The sequence below is a fragment of the Antennarius striatus genome, chromosome 16, assembly GCF_040054535.1.
Source record: "Antennarius striatus isolate MH-2024 chromosome 16, ASM4005453v1, whole genome shotgun sequence".
In the NCBI taxonomy this organism is placed as follows: domain Eukaryota; kingdom Metazoa; phylum Chordata; class Actinopteri; order Lophiiformes; family Antennariidae; genus Antennarius; species Antennarius striatus.
Window position 1 is genome coordinate 7,685,003 of NC_090791.1, and position 16,371 is coordinate 7,701,373.

Genomic DNA, 16,371 nt, shown 5'->3' on the forward strand with positions numbered 1-16,371 from the left:
TCTCTCTCTCTCTCTCTCTCTCTCTCTCTCTCTCACACACATACACACACACACACACACACACACACACACACACACACACACACACACACACACACACACACACACACACACACACACATAATTAATGAACACCGAACAGGACAGCATAAAATTACATATAGGATAGATTACATTGGGTTTTGCAAGAATGGGCAAAAGATAGAAAGTTGAAATGAACTGCGATACAATTTTATTTTAAATTAAGAACCTGTATAATGTCAGGATTATACTCAGAATTGTTAGAAATACTGCTAAGTACTACTATTGCTTCAGAATTCTGTTTCCTTTTAAATAATGTTTCTTAAATTAGTCTCCTGTCTCAGATCGTATTCTATATGTGTGATTAACGTCAGTTTCTATCTATTAGAACCGGCCTTGGGGAGGAGGAGCAACAGCTGCTTCAGGTCTGAGGAGTCCAGATTGATGCTCCACCCTGGATCAAGACAGCGACGCTAATGAGAGTCAAGTGTGCCTGAAAGCACCAAGGCAAGCTTTGGCAAACACAAGGATTCTCTTTTCACATCAGTTTCCGTGGCAACACTCATTCACTTACATCTTAACACCAAATTCAATTCTACCTCAAGCATCTGTCAACTTATTCTACATGAAATCATTTCATGATATGACACACAGTACACGTCCAGTCGTACTCAGCTGATGGAGATGAAAAGCGAGGTGTGGAGGGGTGAGGGAATGAAGAATGTCTATCTATTCTTGAGTGAAGGGTCAAGGGAAAGAGATGATTCCTTTCTGAGTGATGACTTTCCACAGAAACCCCAAATGGAAGGAGACATGCTGAAGAATTCCCAGATCCCACATTGCCAGGCCGATTGGAGGGATGAGACCTTAGGGTGATGGCTGATTTTAGAGATGTGACCATATCAGGAATGAGATGATCTGATATATAAAAGCTCACCATCAACTCACACACCCAGATTCCTCTTGAGCGTTCCTCCACCTCCTGCGTTGGTGAGTATATTAGACAAATGTTATATCCTATTTAACTGGCAGTCAACCTTAAATACTTGTATTTCTGTTCTCTCTGTGGCTCAGCCTCTCTCTGTAGTGGCCAGAAGGCGACCGAGCTGGTCAGGTGGTTGGTGAGCTTTGGTGGCAGCAGCAGCAGCCATGCCAGGTGCGTACAAAGGGGAGTGCGGGGACGATGTGGACCCCATGCCTTTCCTGGTTCCCTCAGAGAAGGAGCGTCTAGATGCTATGAATAAAACATACGACATCAAGCGCTCTTGCTGGGTCAAAGATGAGAAGGAGGCTTTCATCGCTGGCGAAATTCAGTCTGAAGATGGGGACAAAGTCACCATCAAGACCTGCAAGAACACCGTAAGATGTTCATGAGGCAAAAGTCAGTGTGATCATAATAATGGTGGAGATAAAATGGCTGATTGATTTGTTATCCATTCTGATTAGACCCTGACTGTGAAGATGGATGATGTTCAGCAGATGAATCCTCCTAAATTTTTCCAAGCTAGTGACATGGCCAACCTGACATGCCTCAATGAGGCCAGCGTCTTGGAAAACCTGCGCAGTCGCTATGTTGACATGAGGATCTACGTAAGCCTTTAACAAACTTTTGAACACCTAAAAAACCCACACAAAAATAGTTTGGGCTTAGAGATCAAACATTTGCAAGCAGAATATATTATCTTCTATCTCGAAAGATAATTTACTGCTTTAAAGTAATTTACTATTTACTTTAATTGTAACTTCAGTCAAGTATAAAACCAGTTTATATGAATATTTCTTAATATGTAAATTCATTTAACTGCATGAACGATTTATTTCACAAGAATTAAGTCATTTCACCTCAAATTAAGTGTTATATTAGTCTATTTAAGCTGCATTTTCCTTAAAAAACATTAGTCCACCTCATAGTCCAGCTGGACTATATTGGATTTATTGATCGAACCCAAAGTTTCATCTTTTAAAGGAAAGATTAGAAGAACCTGGGGAAAAGAAAAGAACAATATGAATAAAATGTTCTGACACTTTCGTCCCAAAACATCCTTCATTCTTTTTTTGTCACACTGCTTTCCACTTGTAGACCTACTCTGGCCTCTTCTGCGTGACTATCAATCCGTACAAATGGCTGCCCATCTATGGCGCTAAAGTGGCCATGATATACAAGGGGAGGAAACGCAACGAAGTTCCCCCTCATCTCTTCTCCGTCTCTGACAATGCTTACCATGACATGATGTTGGGTGAGTAGAGGGAATCGTTTGATCATTGTAATTGATCAGTAAAAAGAGGGAGGCAGACTTGACATACCTGGGACTCTTCAGATGTGCAGCTTGAAAGTCATTACGCTGTTCTGTATGTAGAAAGAGGGAGTGGGTGGGAAGTATGGACAGTGATGATGTGTTCAGGAGTAAAAGAATATTTAAAGTCATTAAATGGCATCATGGGAGCACTGGCAGCTGTCTGTGTGTTGGTACTGATGACAGCCATCCTCTGATCTGCTCTGAAGGAAATCTTCAGTCATTAATCCAGTCCACCGTCTATCTGTTTCCACCCTGTCCTCTTTATGTCCTCCCATCACAGAGCATGAGAACCAGTCCATGCTGATCACGTAAGGAAAGCTTTTATTTTTGATTATGATGATGCATAAGGTGTAATCTGCATCTCTGATTAAGTGTTCATTATTTTCTTTCTCCTCTAGTGGAGAATCTGGTGCTGGCAAGACTGAAAATACTAAAAAAGTCATCCAGTATTTTGCCAATGTTGGAGCTTCTGGGAGCAAACAGTCAGATTCCAAGGCAAGTTTGTGTATGTTTAGACATTTTTTTATATGTTACTCTTAATCAGCAAAATAACCCCTTTTCTCTCCTCTCTTCTCCTCTCCTCTCAGGGAACTCTGGAGGACCAGATCATCCAGGCTAACCCAGTGCTGGAGGCATTTGGGAATGCAAAAACCATCAGGAACAACAACTCCTCACGTTTTGTAGGGATATCTTTGTTAATTCAATACAATACAATAATTAATCATTGTTATTTCTGATGGAATCATGATGAATGTTTTGTTTTAGGGAAAATTCATACGTATCCACTTTGGACCAACAGCAAAGCTGGCTGGTGCAGACATTGAAACATGTAAGTGGCTATCTTTGATTATTTTGCACGAGTGTAAAAGGTCCTGGTTTATACGTGTTCTGATTCATTAAAATGTGGTGTTGACCCGTCTTCTACTTCTCTTCTACTTTTTTCTGTCTTTAATCTACATGTGCAGACCTGCTGGAGAAATCTAGAGTGATATCCCAGCAGGCAACTGAGAGAGGATACCACATCTTCTACCAGATCCTGTCTGGAAGGAACCCAGAGCTCTTAGGTGAAGCAGACGAGTCTGCAACATAAACAGTTATAACGGAATTACTGCATAGTGAAGTCACATCTAAATTTGATGCCTCACACTGATTAGATTTGATTTGATATTGCTTAAGAGTCTGTTCACGTACATTATTGAAAAGCAGTTGCCTTATGTTCATTTAGGAACATGCTTCATATAATTTAAGCAGTTGATGAAAAATTGTGGTACCATTGCTTAATTTAGAGAAATAGAACTTAGAATTAAAATTAAGTTTTAATAAGTAGGTTTCTGAAAGAATCAATAATTTTGCATACTGTATTTATCTATAGTGGAAAAATAGAAATTATGAAATAATGTTATCTTAAATTATGTTAACATAATTTAAGATAACATTATTATGTTAACTCCAATTTATCTTTAAGACACCAAATAACTGTTATCCTATCTTATTATTATGACTGATGATATGTCTTTCAGATGCTCTGTTACTGAGCCCTGACCCCAAACAGTATGTGTGGGTGTGCCAGGGAGTCACCAAGGTGGACAACATGGACGATGGGGAAGAACTGCAGCTCACTGATGTAAGTTCATACTTCTTATGTATTATTACTGCTGCTCTGGAGGTCCACTGAGTTTCTGTTTGTTTATCTGTTTATCAGCAGGATTACATGAAAGTGTAATTGATTTTCATAACCTTTGTGGGGAGTGATGTGCATCCATCTATGAAGAACCTATTAAATTTTGTGGCTGATGCGCATGAATGGGCATATCCAAGATTTTATTTTCACCTACTTTATGAGAGAAGTTTTTTTTTTAATTCATTACGTACTACCTGAATGATCATGATTAAATTTGGTCAGGCATGCAGAAAGATAGATAGATAGATATACTTCATAAATCCCAAACTGGGAAAAGGAAGAACCAGTTCAATTCTGACGTGGATATCATGCAGTTTCTTGTAAATCGCAGAATGGAACGTAAAAAAAAAAAAAAAATCTGTTTTAAAGTTTTGTGTTTTATCTCATACCCAAACTAAGTGATGGACTACTTTGAAATTGCAAGAATGGGCTTTATCCCAAACAGGGAATCCTTGATTTTTGAATATTTTGATTTTTTTTTCGCTTTCTCTGAACATTAAACTCTAAATTTTACTGACAGTCTGATATGATGCTTGTATAACAGTTAGATATCAGTGATGGGAACAGGTAATTCCCTTCTGGAAAGAATCTGACCCGTGGAAGAGGACAAGGCGACTCTTCTGTAACAGCAGCTTCCTCCATTACCATGTTATGGACATATCTAAGTTGTAGCTGCTAGTTTTCATGTAAGGAATATAACTTGTTGGGAGAAAGGACCCTTGTGAGGAAATGCTCAGCCCAGAGTCTCTGAATTTTCTGGTTCAAGACACTTTTTGTTAACAAAACCATGAACTGTATTAAATGATGTTGCCTGTTGGTGATGCTGTTGCCTCTCTTTGTGGAATCCTGTTGGTAGGCTCTGATATTCTGTTTTATGCCCTCTCTTCATCCACAGGAAGCCTTTGATATCCTGGGCTTCTCTCCTGAGGAGAAGCTGAGCGTCTACAAGCTGACTGGAGGCATAATGCACTTCGGCAACATGAAGTTCAAACAGAAATCTAGAGAGGAACAGGCTGATGTAGATTCCACTGAGGGTAAAAAAACCCACCAAAAACTCCACCTGACTCCCTCCCTCTCCTCCTGGTGTCTCAACTCATATTTTCTACCTGTAACTGTTCTTTGTTATCCTTTGATCACTTCTTTTTTCAGTCAGGCAGTTTTTTTTTCACCGACCCATTTTTACAACACGTTACACAACATGGTTGAAATCAGTTCATTCATTCATCAGTTCATTCATTCTTGTTCTCCCACTTCCCTTCTTTATTAAGTGGCTGACAAAGTCGCACACCTCATGGCCATCAACTCTGGGGAGCTGCAAAAGGGCATCACCCGTCCCAGAGTCAAAGTCGGCAATGAGTTTGTGACCAAAGGTAAATACAAAGAAACAAAGATAAAATCATCATAAATAGGCAATGCCTTCAGTCACTATTACAATATTTGAACTTAAAATGTAGGTCAGACTCAGGACCAGTGTGTCTACTCCATCGGTGCTCTGGCAAAGGCCATCTATGACCGCATGTTCAAGTGGATGGTGACCCACATCAACAAGACGCTGGACACCAAGATGCAGCGGGAGTACTTCATAGGAGTGCTGGACATCGCTGGGTTTGAGATCTTTGAGGTGAGATTTCAATAGACTACATTCAATAATTACATGAGCTATGGTTATGTCATCTCATCCCCCTCCATCATTCGACTCCATCTTTTCTTTTCAGTTCAACAGCTTTGAGCAACTGTGCATCAACTTCACCAACGAGAAGCTGCAGCAGTTCTTCAACCATCACATGTTTGTGCTGGAGCAGGAGGAGTACAAGAAAGAAGGCATCGACTGGGTCTTCATTGACTTTGGCCTGGATCTACAGGCCTGCATCGACCTGCTGGAGAGGGTAACACACACACACAAACACACACACATGCAAAACACATTGGGAGCATAAACCACCATATGGGTGACATTCCTTCTATTTCTCTCTCTTGTCCTATTTCTTCTCTGCAGCCGATGGGGATTTTCTCCATTCTGGAGGAGCAGTGTGTGTTTCCAAAGGCGACAGACACAACCTTCAAAACAGCCTTGTATGACAACCACCTGGGCAAGTCCTCCAACTTCCTGAAGCCAAAAGGGGGGAAGAAGGGACCCGATGCCCACTTTGAACTAGTGCACTATGCCGGCACTGTGAGTGTGCATCATTACAAACTTTTGAGAATGAGATGCTAGCAGGTGGATACACAAATGACCATAAAGGAATGGGGAAGAATGGATGTGTACGTACATTACTCTGTATGTAAAGAATAATGTGTGACTTCGCTATGTACACCCATTGTTTTGTGTTTGCGCCTCTCGTAGGTGGGCTACAACATCGCTGGCTGGCTGGAGAAGAACAAAGACCCTCTGAACGAGACAGTGGTGGGACTCTTCCAGAAGTCCTCCATGCCTCTGCTGGCCTTGCTCTTCAAAGAGGAAGAAGCCACTCCAGGCACCAAGAAACAAAAGAAAGGTTCTTCTTTTCAAACAGTCTCCAACTTCTACAGGGTAAATTCCATTTATGCATGTAAGCCATAAACAGAGTAGTCAAAATGCTGGTGCCATTGTGCTGCTGATTAATGTTCTGTAAAATGAAACGATTCTAATGGTATACTCTAAACCTGTAGAGTGGGATTTTTACATATTGATGAACATTCAAGCTGTTGTCTAACAAGCTCACACAATGCTGATGAAGCCTTGCATAGCCAGGTAGTTTAATCTGCTTCACAGCATGGAAGGCTTTTTCAGTTCATACTGCAGTAACTTTTGTGTGACAGTGGCAGACTGTTGAAGTTGGCTATAGAAAACGGCATTAGAGAAAAGTTTGTAGTTTCATCAGCTTGTGCAGCATGTTGGTGTGATCAATAATATTTCAATTAGTAAAGATATTGTCTACACCCATAAATATGGACGTTTTACTTTGTTTGGCCGATAAAAAAGGATAAATTGCTAGTAGGTCGATGTTGAGCTGAGTTAGCCTTCCTGCTAAGATAAACTAATGGGTGACAGCAGTCCATTAGTATAACAGACATGCATCACACTTCTCATTAGGTAACAGTTAACTCAAGTCTTCACCCAATCCTGAGAAGAGGAAAAAGCATAGAGAGACCATAATAAGACATGCACATTTTAAAAGAACAAGCCAGCTTTCACAACACGTCCACAGTTTCCTGGGTGTGCTCTAACTATTCATGCCCAACAGGAACAACTGAACAAGCTGATGAGCACCCTGCGAAGCACTGCTCCACATTTCGTCCGCTGCATCGTTCCCAATGAGTTCAAGAAATCAGGTCAGCGAGTGAAGCTGCTGCTTGTGTTTCATCCACATGATGAAACATGAAGATGTGTGCACTGCATGCTGTTTTTGGGACTTGGAGTTAATATTCACTGCATGTTCTTTCTTCACATTACCTCTCTTTCATGTTGTGAAGGTGTGACAGATAACCATCTGATCCTGCACCAGTTAGCCTGTAACGGCGTGCTGGAGGGCATTCGTATATGCAGGAAAGGATTTCCCAACAGACTACAATACCCAGAATTCAAGCAAAGGTCTGACTTTTTTGGATGGTCCTCTTCATCATTATCTTTTGCCCCCATTATCCCCTGTCTATTACACATCTTCTCTTGATCTCTCTTTGTCCGATGCTTCTTAGTCTTTATGATTTTACTGTAAATGCCCTCCAGGACTCTTTTCTTATTTTTTTCCGAATCCCACAGGTACTATATCCTCAACGCCAGCGTCATCCCCAAGGGATTCGTTGACAACAAGAAGGCCTCTGAGCTCCTCCTAAATTCAATTGACATGGACCACTCAGAGTACCGCATAGGCCACACAAAGGTATAACGCTATAATGATGAAACCTGCATATCTAGAACATTATTAATTATTATTATTAAATTATTATTTCTATATAAAATATATATTTTTTACATTCACAATTATGATTAATATGGGGAAGCACGGTGTTGTTTATCAGACTGTTTATGTTAAAAATTTACATTAATTTTAAACAGATTTATTTTCACTTTCACTTAAAATTCACTCCTTACTTAATTTACTTCAACTCAACCAAATGACTGCCTTCCTCCTTTACCTGTTCTCTCCAGGTGTTTTTCCGTGCAGGCGTTCTGGCCAAGCTGGAGGACATGCGTGACGAGCGGCTGGCGAAGATCATAAAAATGCTCCAAGCTCAACTCAGAGGAACTCTGATGAGGATTGAGTTTAAGAAGATGGTGGAGAGACGGTTAGTGTGTTCTTGTGTGTGTGTGTTCAATGTGCACAATATGTGAGTCAGGGATGGAGCATTCAGTGCGTGTATAGGTGTGTATGTAGGTATGTATGTACTGTATGTGTGTTTTTTGCAGAATTGCGCTGTGGGCCATCCAACGTAACGTGAGGAAGTTCCTTCAGCTACGTTTCTGGGGTTGGTGGAAACTCTACAATAAGGTAAATGGCTGACATTTTAGCGCACGTCAAACGATAAATTCATCATTATTATCCTCATCATCGTAATGCTTCCTCTTCTGCAGTTGAAGCCTCTGCTAATGGTGGCGCGCCAGGAGGAGATCTTCAAGGCAAAGGAAGAGGAGCTGAGGGAGGCACTGGAGAAAGTCAAAAACTTGGAGGGCAAAATCAAAGATGTGGAGGGGAAGGTGGTCACTCTGTCTCAGGAGAAGAACGACCTCACTCTGGCTTTGGCTGCAGTAGGTTATCATCGTCTTCACACAGTGCTCCTTTTAGATTTAGCTTGCAGTCTGCAGGCAAAACTTTATGTGCAATGTGTAAAACATAAGACCTTTCCACAGGAGCAGGACACCCTGAGTGATGCTGAGGAACGTTCCACCCAGCTGATGCACCAGAAGGTCCAGTTGGAGGAGACTGTGCAGGTAATAATATATAATATAGATTAACACACTGGCTATAGGACGTTCATGATTACAAGAACAAATAACAACCAGGACTCCTGCAATAATGACAAATTGTGCTGCAGGTAATGTAGAACACAATGTAATCTTATAAACTGTTGTTAATATTATCGGGATAGTGTTTAGAACCTGGATAAAAACCAGATGATCTTGTTCAGAATCTGTGAAATATGTGTCAGCAATATGTTAAATAAACATTGATAGAGGCTGAAAAATTGTCGTGCGTCTGACTTCACCAGGATCTGCGTGAGCGCCTAGAGGAGGAAGAAGGCAACTCAGCGTCGCTCCACGGCCAGAGGAGGCAACTGGAAGGAGAACTGGGTGACCTGAGGAGAGACCTGGAGTCTCTGGAGTCCACCTTGTGCAAGACTGAGAAGGAGAAGCAGGTGTGATGTCGTTTAATTCACTACACCCACAAAAACAATAACATAAATATATTATAATAATCTGCATTTTGTTCTGCATTCTGCATGGTGTTTAGGGTCTGGACCTGAAGGTACGCACTCTGACAGGTGACCTGAGCCAGAGAGACGACCACATTTCAAAACTGCAGAGGGAAAAGAGAGGTCTGGAGGAATTGCAACAGGTACATAAACCTGCACATATGTGTCTAGGTGACTATGCAACCATCATATTTAAAATACCATTTTATGCTATGGATTAAAAGTGAAGTGTGTTTTCATAACATTACCAGAAAACTCTGGAAGATCTCCAAACAGAAGAAGATAAAGTTATACATCTGACCAAGACCAACAGCAAGCTCAACAGCCAAGTGAACGAGGTTAGAGACTCCCAGAGCTGAAAGATCGCTGTCTTGGTGACCTGCCTTCATCATATTTGGAGTGTGTGTGTGTGTATGTGTGTGTGTGTAGCTGGAGGACAACTGGGAGCAGGAGAAGAGGATCAGAGCTGAGGTGGAGAAAGCCAGGAGGAAGGCAGAGGGAGATCTGAAGCTGACCATAGAAAACCTGAATGAGATGGAGAGTACAAAGCTCGACCTGGAGGAGGTCATCAAGAAGTGAGACACACAAACACGCACGCACGCACGCACGCACGCACACACACACACACACACACACACACACACACATTCATGCAGAGGGTGCAGTAGTAGCTCAACTGTGTGCACTGCTCTCTTTGTTCTGTTTTCATTCAGGAGAGACTTTGAAATCAACAGCTTGAACTCCAAGCTGGAGGACGAACAGGCGCTCAGCTCCATGCTCAGCCGCAAGCTCAAAGAGCACCAGGTTTGTAGGGAGATAGACGAACGTCTGCAGGAGGTCACTCAACCTGCTGCACTGTGAACAAAGACTCCAGCCGTCATTTTAACATATTTATCTGTGATGTCAATCAGTAAGAAGATTGAGAATTACAGTACTATGAGTGACTGAGGAGCTTGTTTTTCCTGAAAATATCATGTAAACATTTGAATTATTTTTAACCACGTTAGTGGATTCCGACTGAAATCTCTTCAAAACTATTTGTGGATAGACACTTTCTACAATGCAACTCTCTTTAGTGATTTTAGTGATCCTCCTGACTTTACCTCTACAGTCACTTCATGTCAAAATCTAATTTGTCTGAAAGTTTGTTTTATGTCTTAGACAGCAAAACTAAAGGCATTCTCTTCAGTTTCAGCTCATGTTTAGAGGTTATTTGTGAGTATTAACATACTAACTTTACCATGTGTTTATCAGCTATAGACACACAGCAAACACATATTTGTATTTATATAGATGTCCACTGTGGGAATCTTCTGCATTTGTATTAGCAAATACTGAGAGGAGTCTAACATGGTAGATGTAAAGTCATGAATGTTGTACAGGATCGGCATAGGACGAGGGGTGCTAAAGACAGCTGCTCCGAGACACAAGAGGGCCAGAAGAAGGAGCAAAATGATTATTAAGAGTATTAAAGATTTAAATTTTTGATTGCTTGTGGTTTTGTCATTCCTTTCAGAGCCGTATTGAGGAGCTGGAGGAGGAGCTGGAAGCTGAGCGAGCCATTCGAGCCAAGGTACAGGCAATTCAGTTCAACCCTCATAGAACTATAAGTAGGCAGACAGGTGGGATGCTCTGTAGTTGGATATGGTTCAGTTTGGTTCTGCAGTTAGAGATGGCTCTGTCTGCTTGCTGATAGGTGGAGAAGCAGAGGGCGGAGCTATCGCGAGATCTGGAGGACCTCAGCGATCGCTTGGAGGAGGCAGGAGGAGCCACTGTGGCCCAGGTCAGTGTCACTGGGGTGATGAAATTGATTGGAATGCAATGGTGGGGTCAAGGTTTCACTGATCACTTTGTTCTTTCTCATGTTAACTGAGTGCTTTAACTTGGAGTTAAATCTAATCTGTGACTGACGCCTTTAGATTGAGCAGAACAGGAAAAGGGAGGCAGACCTACTGAAGCTGAGGCGAGAGCTGGAAGAGGCTGCGCTCCAGTCGGAGGCCACCACAGCCGTGCTGAGGAAGAAGCACACAGATGCGATGGCAGAGCTGGGCGAGCAGCTGGAGAACCTCACCAGGCTGAAAGTGAAACTGGAGAAGGACAAGCAGAGCATGAAGGCGGAGATCGAAGATCTCAACGCCACCGTAGAGGTCACTCAGAAGGCTAAGGTGCGAAGTTGTTTGGAGAAACTTTTAAATGTCTAAAAAAAAAGAAAAAAAAGAATCAAACTAATCTCTGCTTTTGGATCTGTGTGTACGCCTCCGCGTTTAGATGAACTCTGAGGTCCACGTTCATAAGCTGGAGGATAACCTGGCAGAGGCCAACGCACGCCTGGCTGAGATGGAACGCTCCCAGAGTGAGCTCAGTACTGCCAAAATCCATCTGACCGGTGAGAACACACACACACACACACACACACACACACACACACACACACACACACACACACACACACACACACACACACACATACACACGGTTACAGTCTTTATAATTCTGTTTGTGCAGCGGAGAACAACGATATGAGCCGGGAGTTGGAGGATACACAGAACAAGATGACCCAGCTGACCAGGCTGAAGGCTTCCCTCACTTTGCAGATCGATGAGCTCAAGAGACAGGTGGAGGAGGAGAACAAGGTGCCTGAATGCAAACTTCTTCTTTTCACCTCAGTCCATCTCTGTGACGTGTTTTTGTCGCCTTTGAAATTTGCCTACAAAGCATCCGGTTAAAACCTCTCTCCCTCCACACAGGGTCGCAACACGGCAGTGGTGGCCCTGGCGAACGCCCGTCATGACCTGTCACTGATGAAGGAGCAGGTTGAGGAGGAGTCGGAGGCCCGTGGGGAGCTGCAGCGCCTCGTGTCCAAGCTCAACGCCGACGTCACCTCTTGGAGGAGCAAATATGAGACAGATGCCATCCAACGCACTGAGGAGCTGGAAGAGACCAAGTCAGTTGAATGGAGTGAAATAAATTCAAGTGGAGCCAAAGGATTTAAATATGAGAAAATTAAATGTGGTGGTTGTACATTTAATCCCATCTACTCTCTTTCTCTGCAGACGGAAACTTGCAGCTCGCCTCCAGGAGGCTGAGGAGGCGGCGGAGGCGGCGCAAGCCAGAGCTGCCAGCTTGGATAAGGTCAAGCAGAGGCTGCAGGGAGAAGTGGAGGACCTGACCATAGACCTGGAGCGGGTAACACACACACACACACACACACACACACACACACACACACACACACACACACACACACACACACACACACACACACACACACGCACACACACACACACACACACACACACATACACACACACTCAAATGTAGACTCACAGAATATTGGTTTATTTTTTTTTCTCTGAATTTCTTCTGTCTTTTAATCATTAATAATAAATGTTAATACCACGAATGATGACCACCAAATGCTCATTTACACATTATCAATGTAATAATCATTTTTCAAGTATTATTTTAACTTATTCTCTCCGCCCACACTGGTGTATCTGGTCTTTTTCCAGAGGATGAAGAGCTAAGTCAGTGGATGTAGATATAACCTAATGTAATTGGAGATTTATTTCCCTCCTGTATGTGCAATCAGTCCAACGCTGCAGCAGCAGCTCTGGATAAGAAGCAGCGAGTTTTTGACAAGATGGCAGCTGAGTGGAGCCAGAAGAACGAGGAGCTGCAGCTGGAACTGGATAACAGTCAGAAGGAGAGCCGCTCCTACATGTCGGAGCTCTACAAGCTGAAGACGGCCTACGAGGAGAGCCTGGATATGACCGAGAACGTCCGCAAGGAAAACAAACTCCTCTCAGGTAGCCATCAACACCAGCATTTATCAAGTGACAAGTGTGACAGAGGAGATGATATCCTAAAAAAGCAGAATGATAAAATCTTTTCCTGATAATGTGCTCTCTCCTCCCACAGAGGAGATCAAGGACTTGGTGGATCAGCTCGGGGAAGGAGGCCGCAGCGTTCACGAGCTGCAGAAGGTGAAGAAGAAACTGGAGGTGGAGAAGGAGGAGATGCATCTGGCTCTGGAGGAGGCCGAAGCATCTTTAGAGGTATTGGATTTGGTGGATTTATTGAACTGCATCAATCAAATATAATTAATGCTGTTTTAGTGGAATATAACTGAAGTGTTTTCAAGGAGAAAGTTGACAGATGGAGCAAATGAAAGAGTGATTTGCTTCTTGGTAAGAGAACAGTTATCCATCCTCATTTGTCAAACTACGTGTGTGTGTGTGTGTGTGTGTGTGTGTGTGTGTGTGTGTGTGTGTGTGTGTGTGTGTGTGTGTGTGTGTGTGTGTGTGTGTGTGTGTGTGTGTGTGTGTGTGTTCAGGTGGAGGAAGGTAAGCTGGTGCGAGTACAGCTGGAGCTCGCTCAGGTCAAGGCTGACATCGACCGAAGAATCCATGAGAAGGAGGAAGAGTTTGAAGTCACCAGGTCTGTTTTTATGAGAAAAAAGTCAGATAAAAGTGAAATAGAGAATAAGAATAATTGTCTAATAAACCACCAGTTCTTTCTATAACATCCCTTCTAACTATAGGAGATCCAGTCTTCATAATACAGAGTAAAGTCATAAGACCAGCCAGCTTCAGCCACGTTTCATAATTATCTTGTCTTTTGCCTCATTTACTTTTTTTTGTAGGAAGAACCACGCACGTGCAGTGGAGTCGCTGCAGGCCAGTCTAGAGGCAGAGGCCAAAGGTCGCGCCGAAGCTCTGAGAATGAAGAAGAAGATGGAGGGAGACCTCAATGAGATGGAGATTCAGCTGGAGCACGCCAACAGGAACAATGCTGAGCTGGTCAAAACCCTCAAGAAGCTGCAGCAGCAGATTAAAGTAGGACTAGAAGAAGAAGGTAAAAGAAAGAAAGATATTTTCTTACCTCATTCAGCAATCGTCCTTGTCTGCTTCAGGATCTGCAGGTGCAGATGGACGAGGACGCCCGACTTCACGACGAGCTGAGGGAGAAGTACAGCCTCCAGGAGCGGCGTCTGTCCCTGATGCAAGCAGAGATGGAGGAGCTGAGAGGAGGCTTGGAGGCGTCGGAGAGGGCCCGCAAGCAGATAGAGCAGGAGCTGGTGGAAACCACCGAGAGGCTCAGTGAGACCAGCATGCTGGTAGGTAGATAACTATTCTAACATGTGTCCTGGGTACTGCAGTCATTTTCTCTACTGGATGATCGTATAATATCAATACAAATGATCACATGTTCCATCTCTAGAACCAAAGTTTGACCATCCTGAAGAGGAAACTGGAGGCCGACCTTGCCCGACTAACCGGTGAGAACGAGGAGCTCATCTCAGAATTCCGCTCTGCTGACGAGAAAGCCAAGAAGGCCGTCATTGATGTAAGCTGCACAACAACACACACACAGTCTGAACACAAAGGGGAATTACTCAGGAAGGGAAACATGACGCAGATGACATTTAAATGCATCTGCCTCTAGGCCATGCGTCTGTGTGAGGAGCTTCGGCAGGAGCAGGACCGGAACTCTCATCTGGAGAAAGTCAAGAAGAACCAGGAGCAGAACCTCAGAGATCTCACGCTGAAGCTGGAGGAAGCTGAGCAGCAGGCTCTGAAGGCTGGGAAACGCACCATCCAGAAACTGGAAACCAGGGTGAGATCTGGTTTTTGTAAAGCAATAAATTCACAGTGTCCAAATCAGAACAGGAAAGACATTCCCACAAGGTTTACACTGTCTTCCTACTAGATCAGGGAGCTGGAGAATGAGCTGGACCAGGAGCAGAAGCGCCACACGGAGACAGTTAAAAACCTCCGTAAGGGAGAGCGTCGACTCAAGGAGCTGATCTTTCAGACGGAGGAGGACCATAAGACCAATCAGCGCATGCAGGAGCTGGTGGAGAAACTTCAGAACAAGCTGAAGTGCTACAAAAGACAGATCGAGGAAGCTGTGAGTAGGACCTGGGAAAATGGGTTCAAAACCTGTTGGGATGTTCTTTTTTTGGACATTTTGGGAAATTTGCTTCTCGGTTTCAGAGGCAAGGTATTTCCCAAAGTGTCGATCAACCCGTTTTTAATTATGTGACTCAGAACCCATTTGGGACTAGCATGTTTAAAATAGGTCAGGGATTCCTGTTAATTTAATAAGACAAATCCCTTGTGTCCCTGCAGGAGGAACAGGCCAACACCAGCTTATCTAAATACAGGAAGACAGTCCATGATTTGGATGATGCTGAGGAGCGTGCAGAGATGGCAGAGATGACCCTCAATAAAGTGAGGATGAGGAACCGAGCCTCCACCACTAAGGGTTTCACCTCGGTGGAGATCGTCCAGGTCAACAAACCTGCCAGTGCAGGACAGGACGATTAGAGGGGGAAAGACTCACACACATGCACACTGCTAGCAGGTAGGGATTTAAAAAAAATCTTTTATCTGGTGCAATCATCTCCAGCTGACAATTTAACAGTTTGTTTTTGTCTTTCTGCTCCCAGAGTGAGACACACCCATTCAGCCCTCAGGGTGATGCAGGAGAAAGGGAGTACGACACCCCGGGGTCCTTACCAAGGTCCAGAAAGCTCCTTAGAAAGTCTTAAATATTTAAATGAGTCTTTAACATCACAGTAGTCTTAATATAGTTGTAGAATTGGCCACTTGTGTTAGTCAGCTTTAGCTGCACGCCAGGCTTTTTACCGTCTGTGCCTTGAATGTTTGTATGTGTGTGTCCAGTCAGTCTGCAGCCTATGTTGTCGATGTATAAGAGTTTAATGTGTGAATGCAGAAAATAGGCCTCTGCACTGGAGTGAGGGGGGTGGGGGGGATGGGGGAAGCTGTGTTCTCACGTCAACGATAGAGAGCCCACCTATTTGTGACACTCTGGTATCTGTGTGTGTCTGTGTGGGGCTGTTGTAAAGTCTTAATAAAACATAAGCATTGAACAGAACGCTCTGTGGCTTCTTTAAAGGACGCTTACATAGATCCCCACTAGGAATAAAATACCCACCCAAAATATAAAGACTTG

General features: G+C 43.4%; 1 protein-coding gene across 1 annotated transcript; it reads left to right on the forward strand.

Moving 5' to 3' along the window:
* Positions 1-1,170: 1,170 nt before the first annotated feature.
* Positions 1,171-16,135, forward strand: LOC137609230 (myosin-16-like). The gene is made up of 44 exons (XM_068336117.1): positions 1,171-1,380; positions 1,468-1,611; positions 2,102-2,258; positions 2,599-2,626; positions 2,717-2,813; positions 2,906-2,998; positions 3,084-3,147; positions 3,284-3,382; positions 3,839-3,946; positions 4,899-5,033; positions 5,268-5,369; positions 5,454-5,620; positions 5,715-5,885; positions 5,996-6,172; positions 6,344-6,529; positions 7,224-7,311; positions 7,453-7,570; positions 7,739-7,859; positions 8,129-8,265; positions 8,387-8,468; positions 8,552-8,725; positions 8,828-8,908; positions 9,187-9,333; positions 9,429-9,533; positions 9,642-9,728; positions 9,820-9,965; positions 10,104-10,194; positions 10,907-10,963; positions 11,087-11,173; positions 11,310-11,555; positions 11,659-11,776; positions 11,896-12,023; positions 12,138-12,334; positions 12,444-12,576; positions 12,983-13,199; positions 13,312-13,448; positions 13,727-13,830; positions 14,036-14,228; positions 14,306-14,509; positions 14,614-14,739; positions 14,839-15,009; positions 15,103-15,303; positions 15,525-15,759; positions 15,845-16,135. Exons 1-43 carry the CDS (start codon positions 1,171-1,173, stop codon positions 15,720-15,722), a joined length of 5,832 nt encoding a protein of 1,943 aa, XP_068192218.1. The 3' UTR covers positions 15,723-15,759; positions 15,845-16,135.
* The last annotated feature ends 236 nt before the right edge of the window (positions 16,136-16,371 follow it).

What these genes read in the sequence shown, in the direction of transcription:
- LOC137609230 (XM_068336117.1), top strand. Translation starts at nt 1,171, where the DNA reads ATGCCAGGTGCGTACAAAGGGGAGTGCGGGGACGATGTGGACCCCATG. An exon ending in AGACTGAGAAGGAGAAGCAG is followed by an intron (nt 9,334 to 9,428) that starts GTGTGATGTCGT and finishes CATGGTGTTTAG; the next exon opens with GGTCTGGACCTGAAGGTACG. An exon ending in CCAAGAAGGCCGTCATTGAT is followed by an intron (nt 14,740 to 14,838) that starts GTAAGCTGCACA and finishes ATCTGCCTCTAG; the next exon opens with GCCATGCGTCTGTGTGAGGA.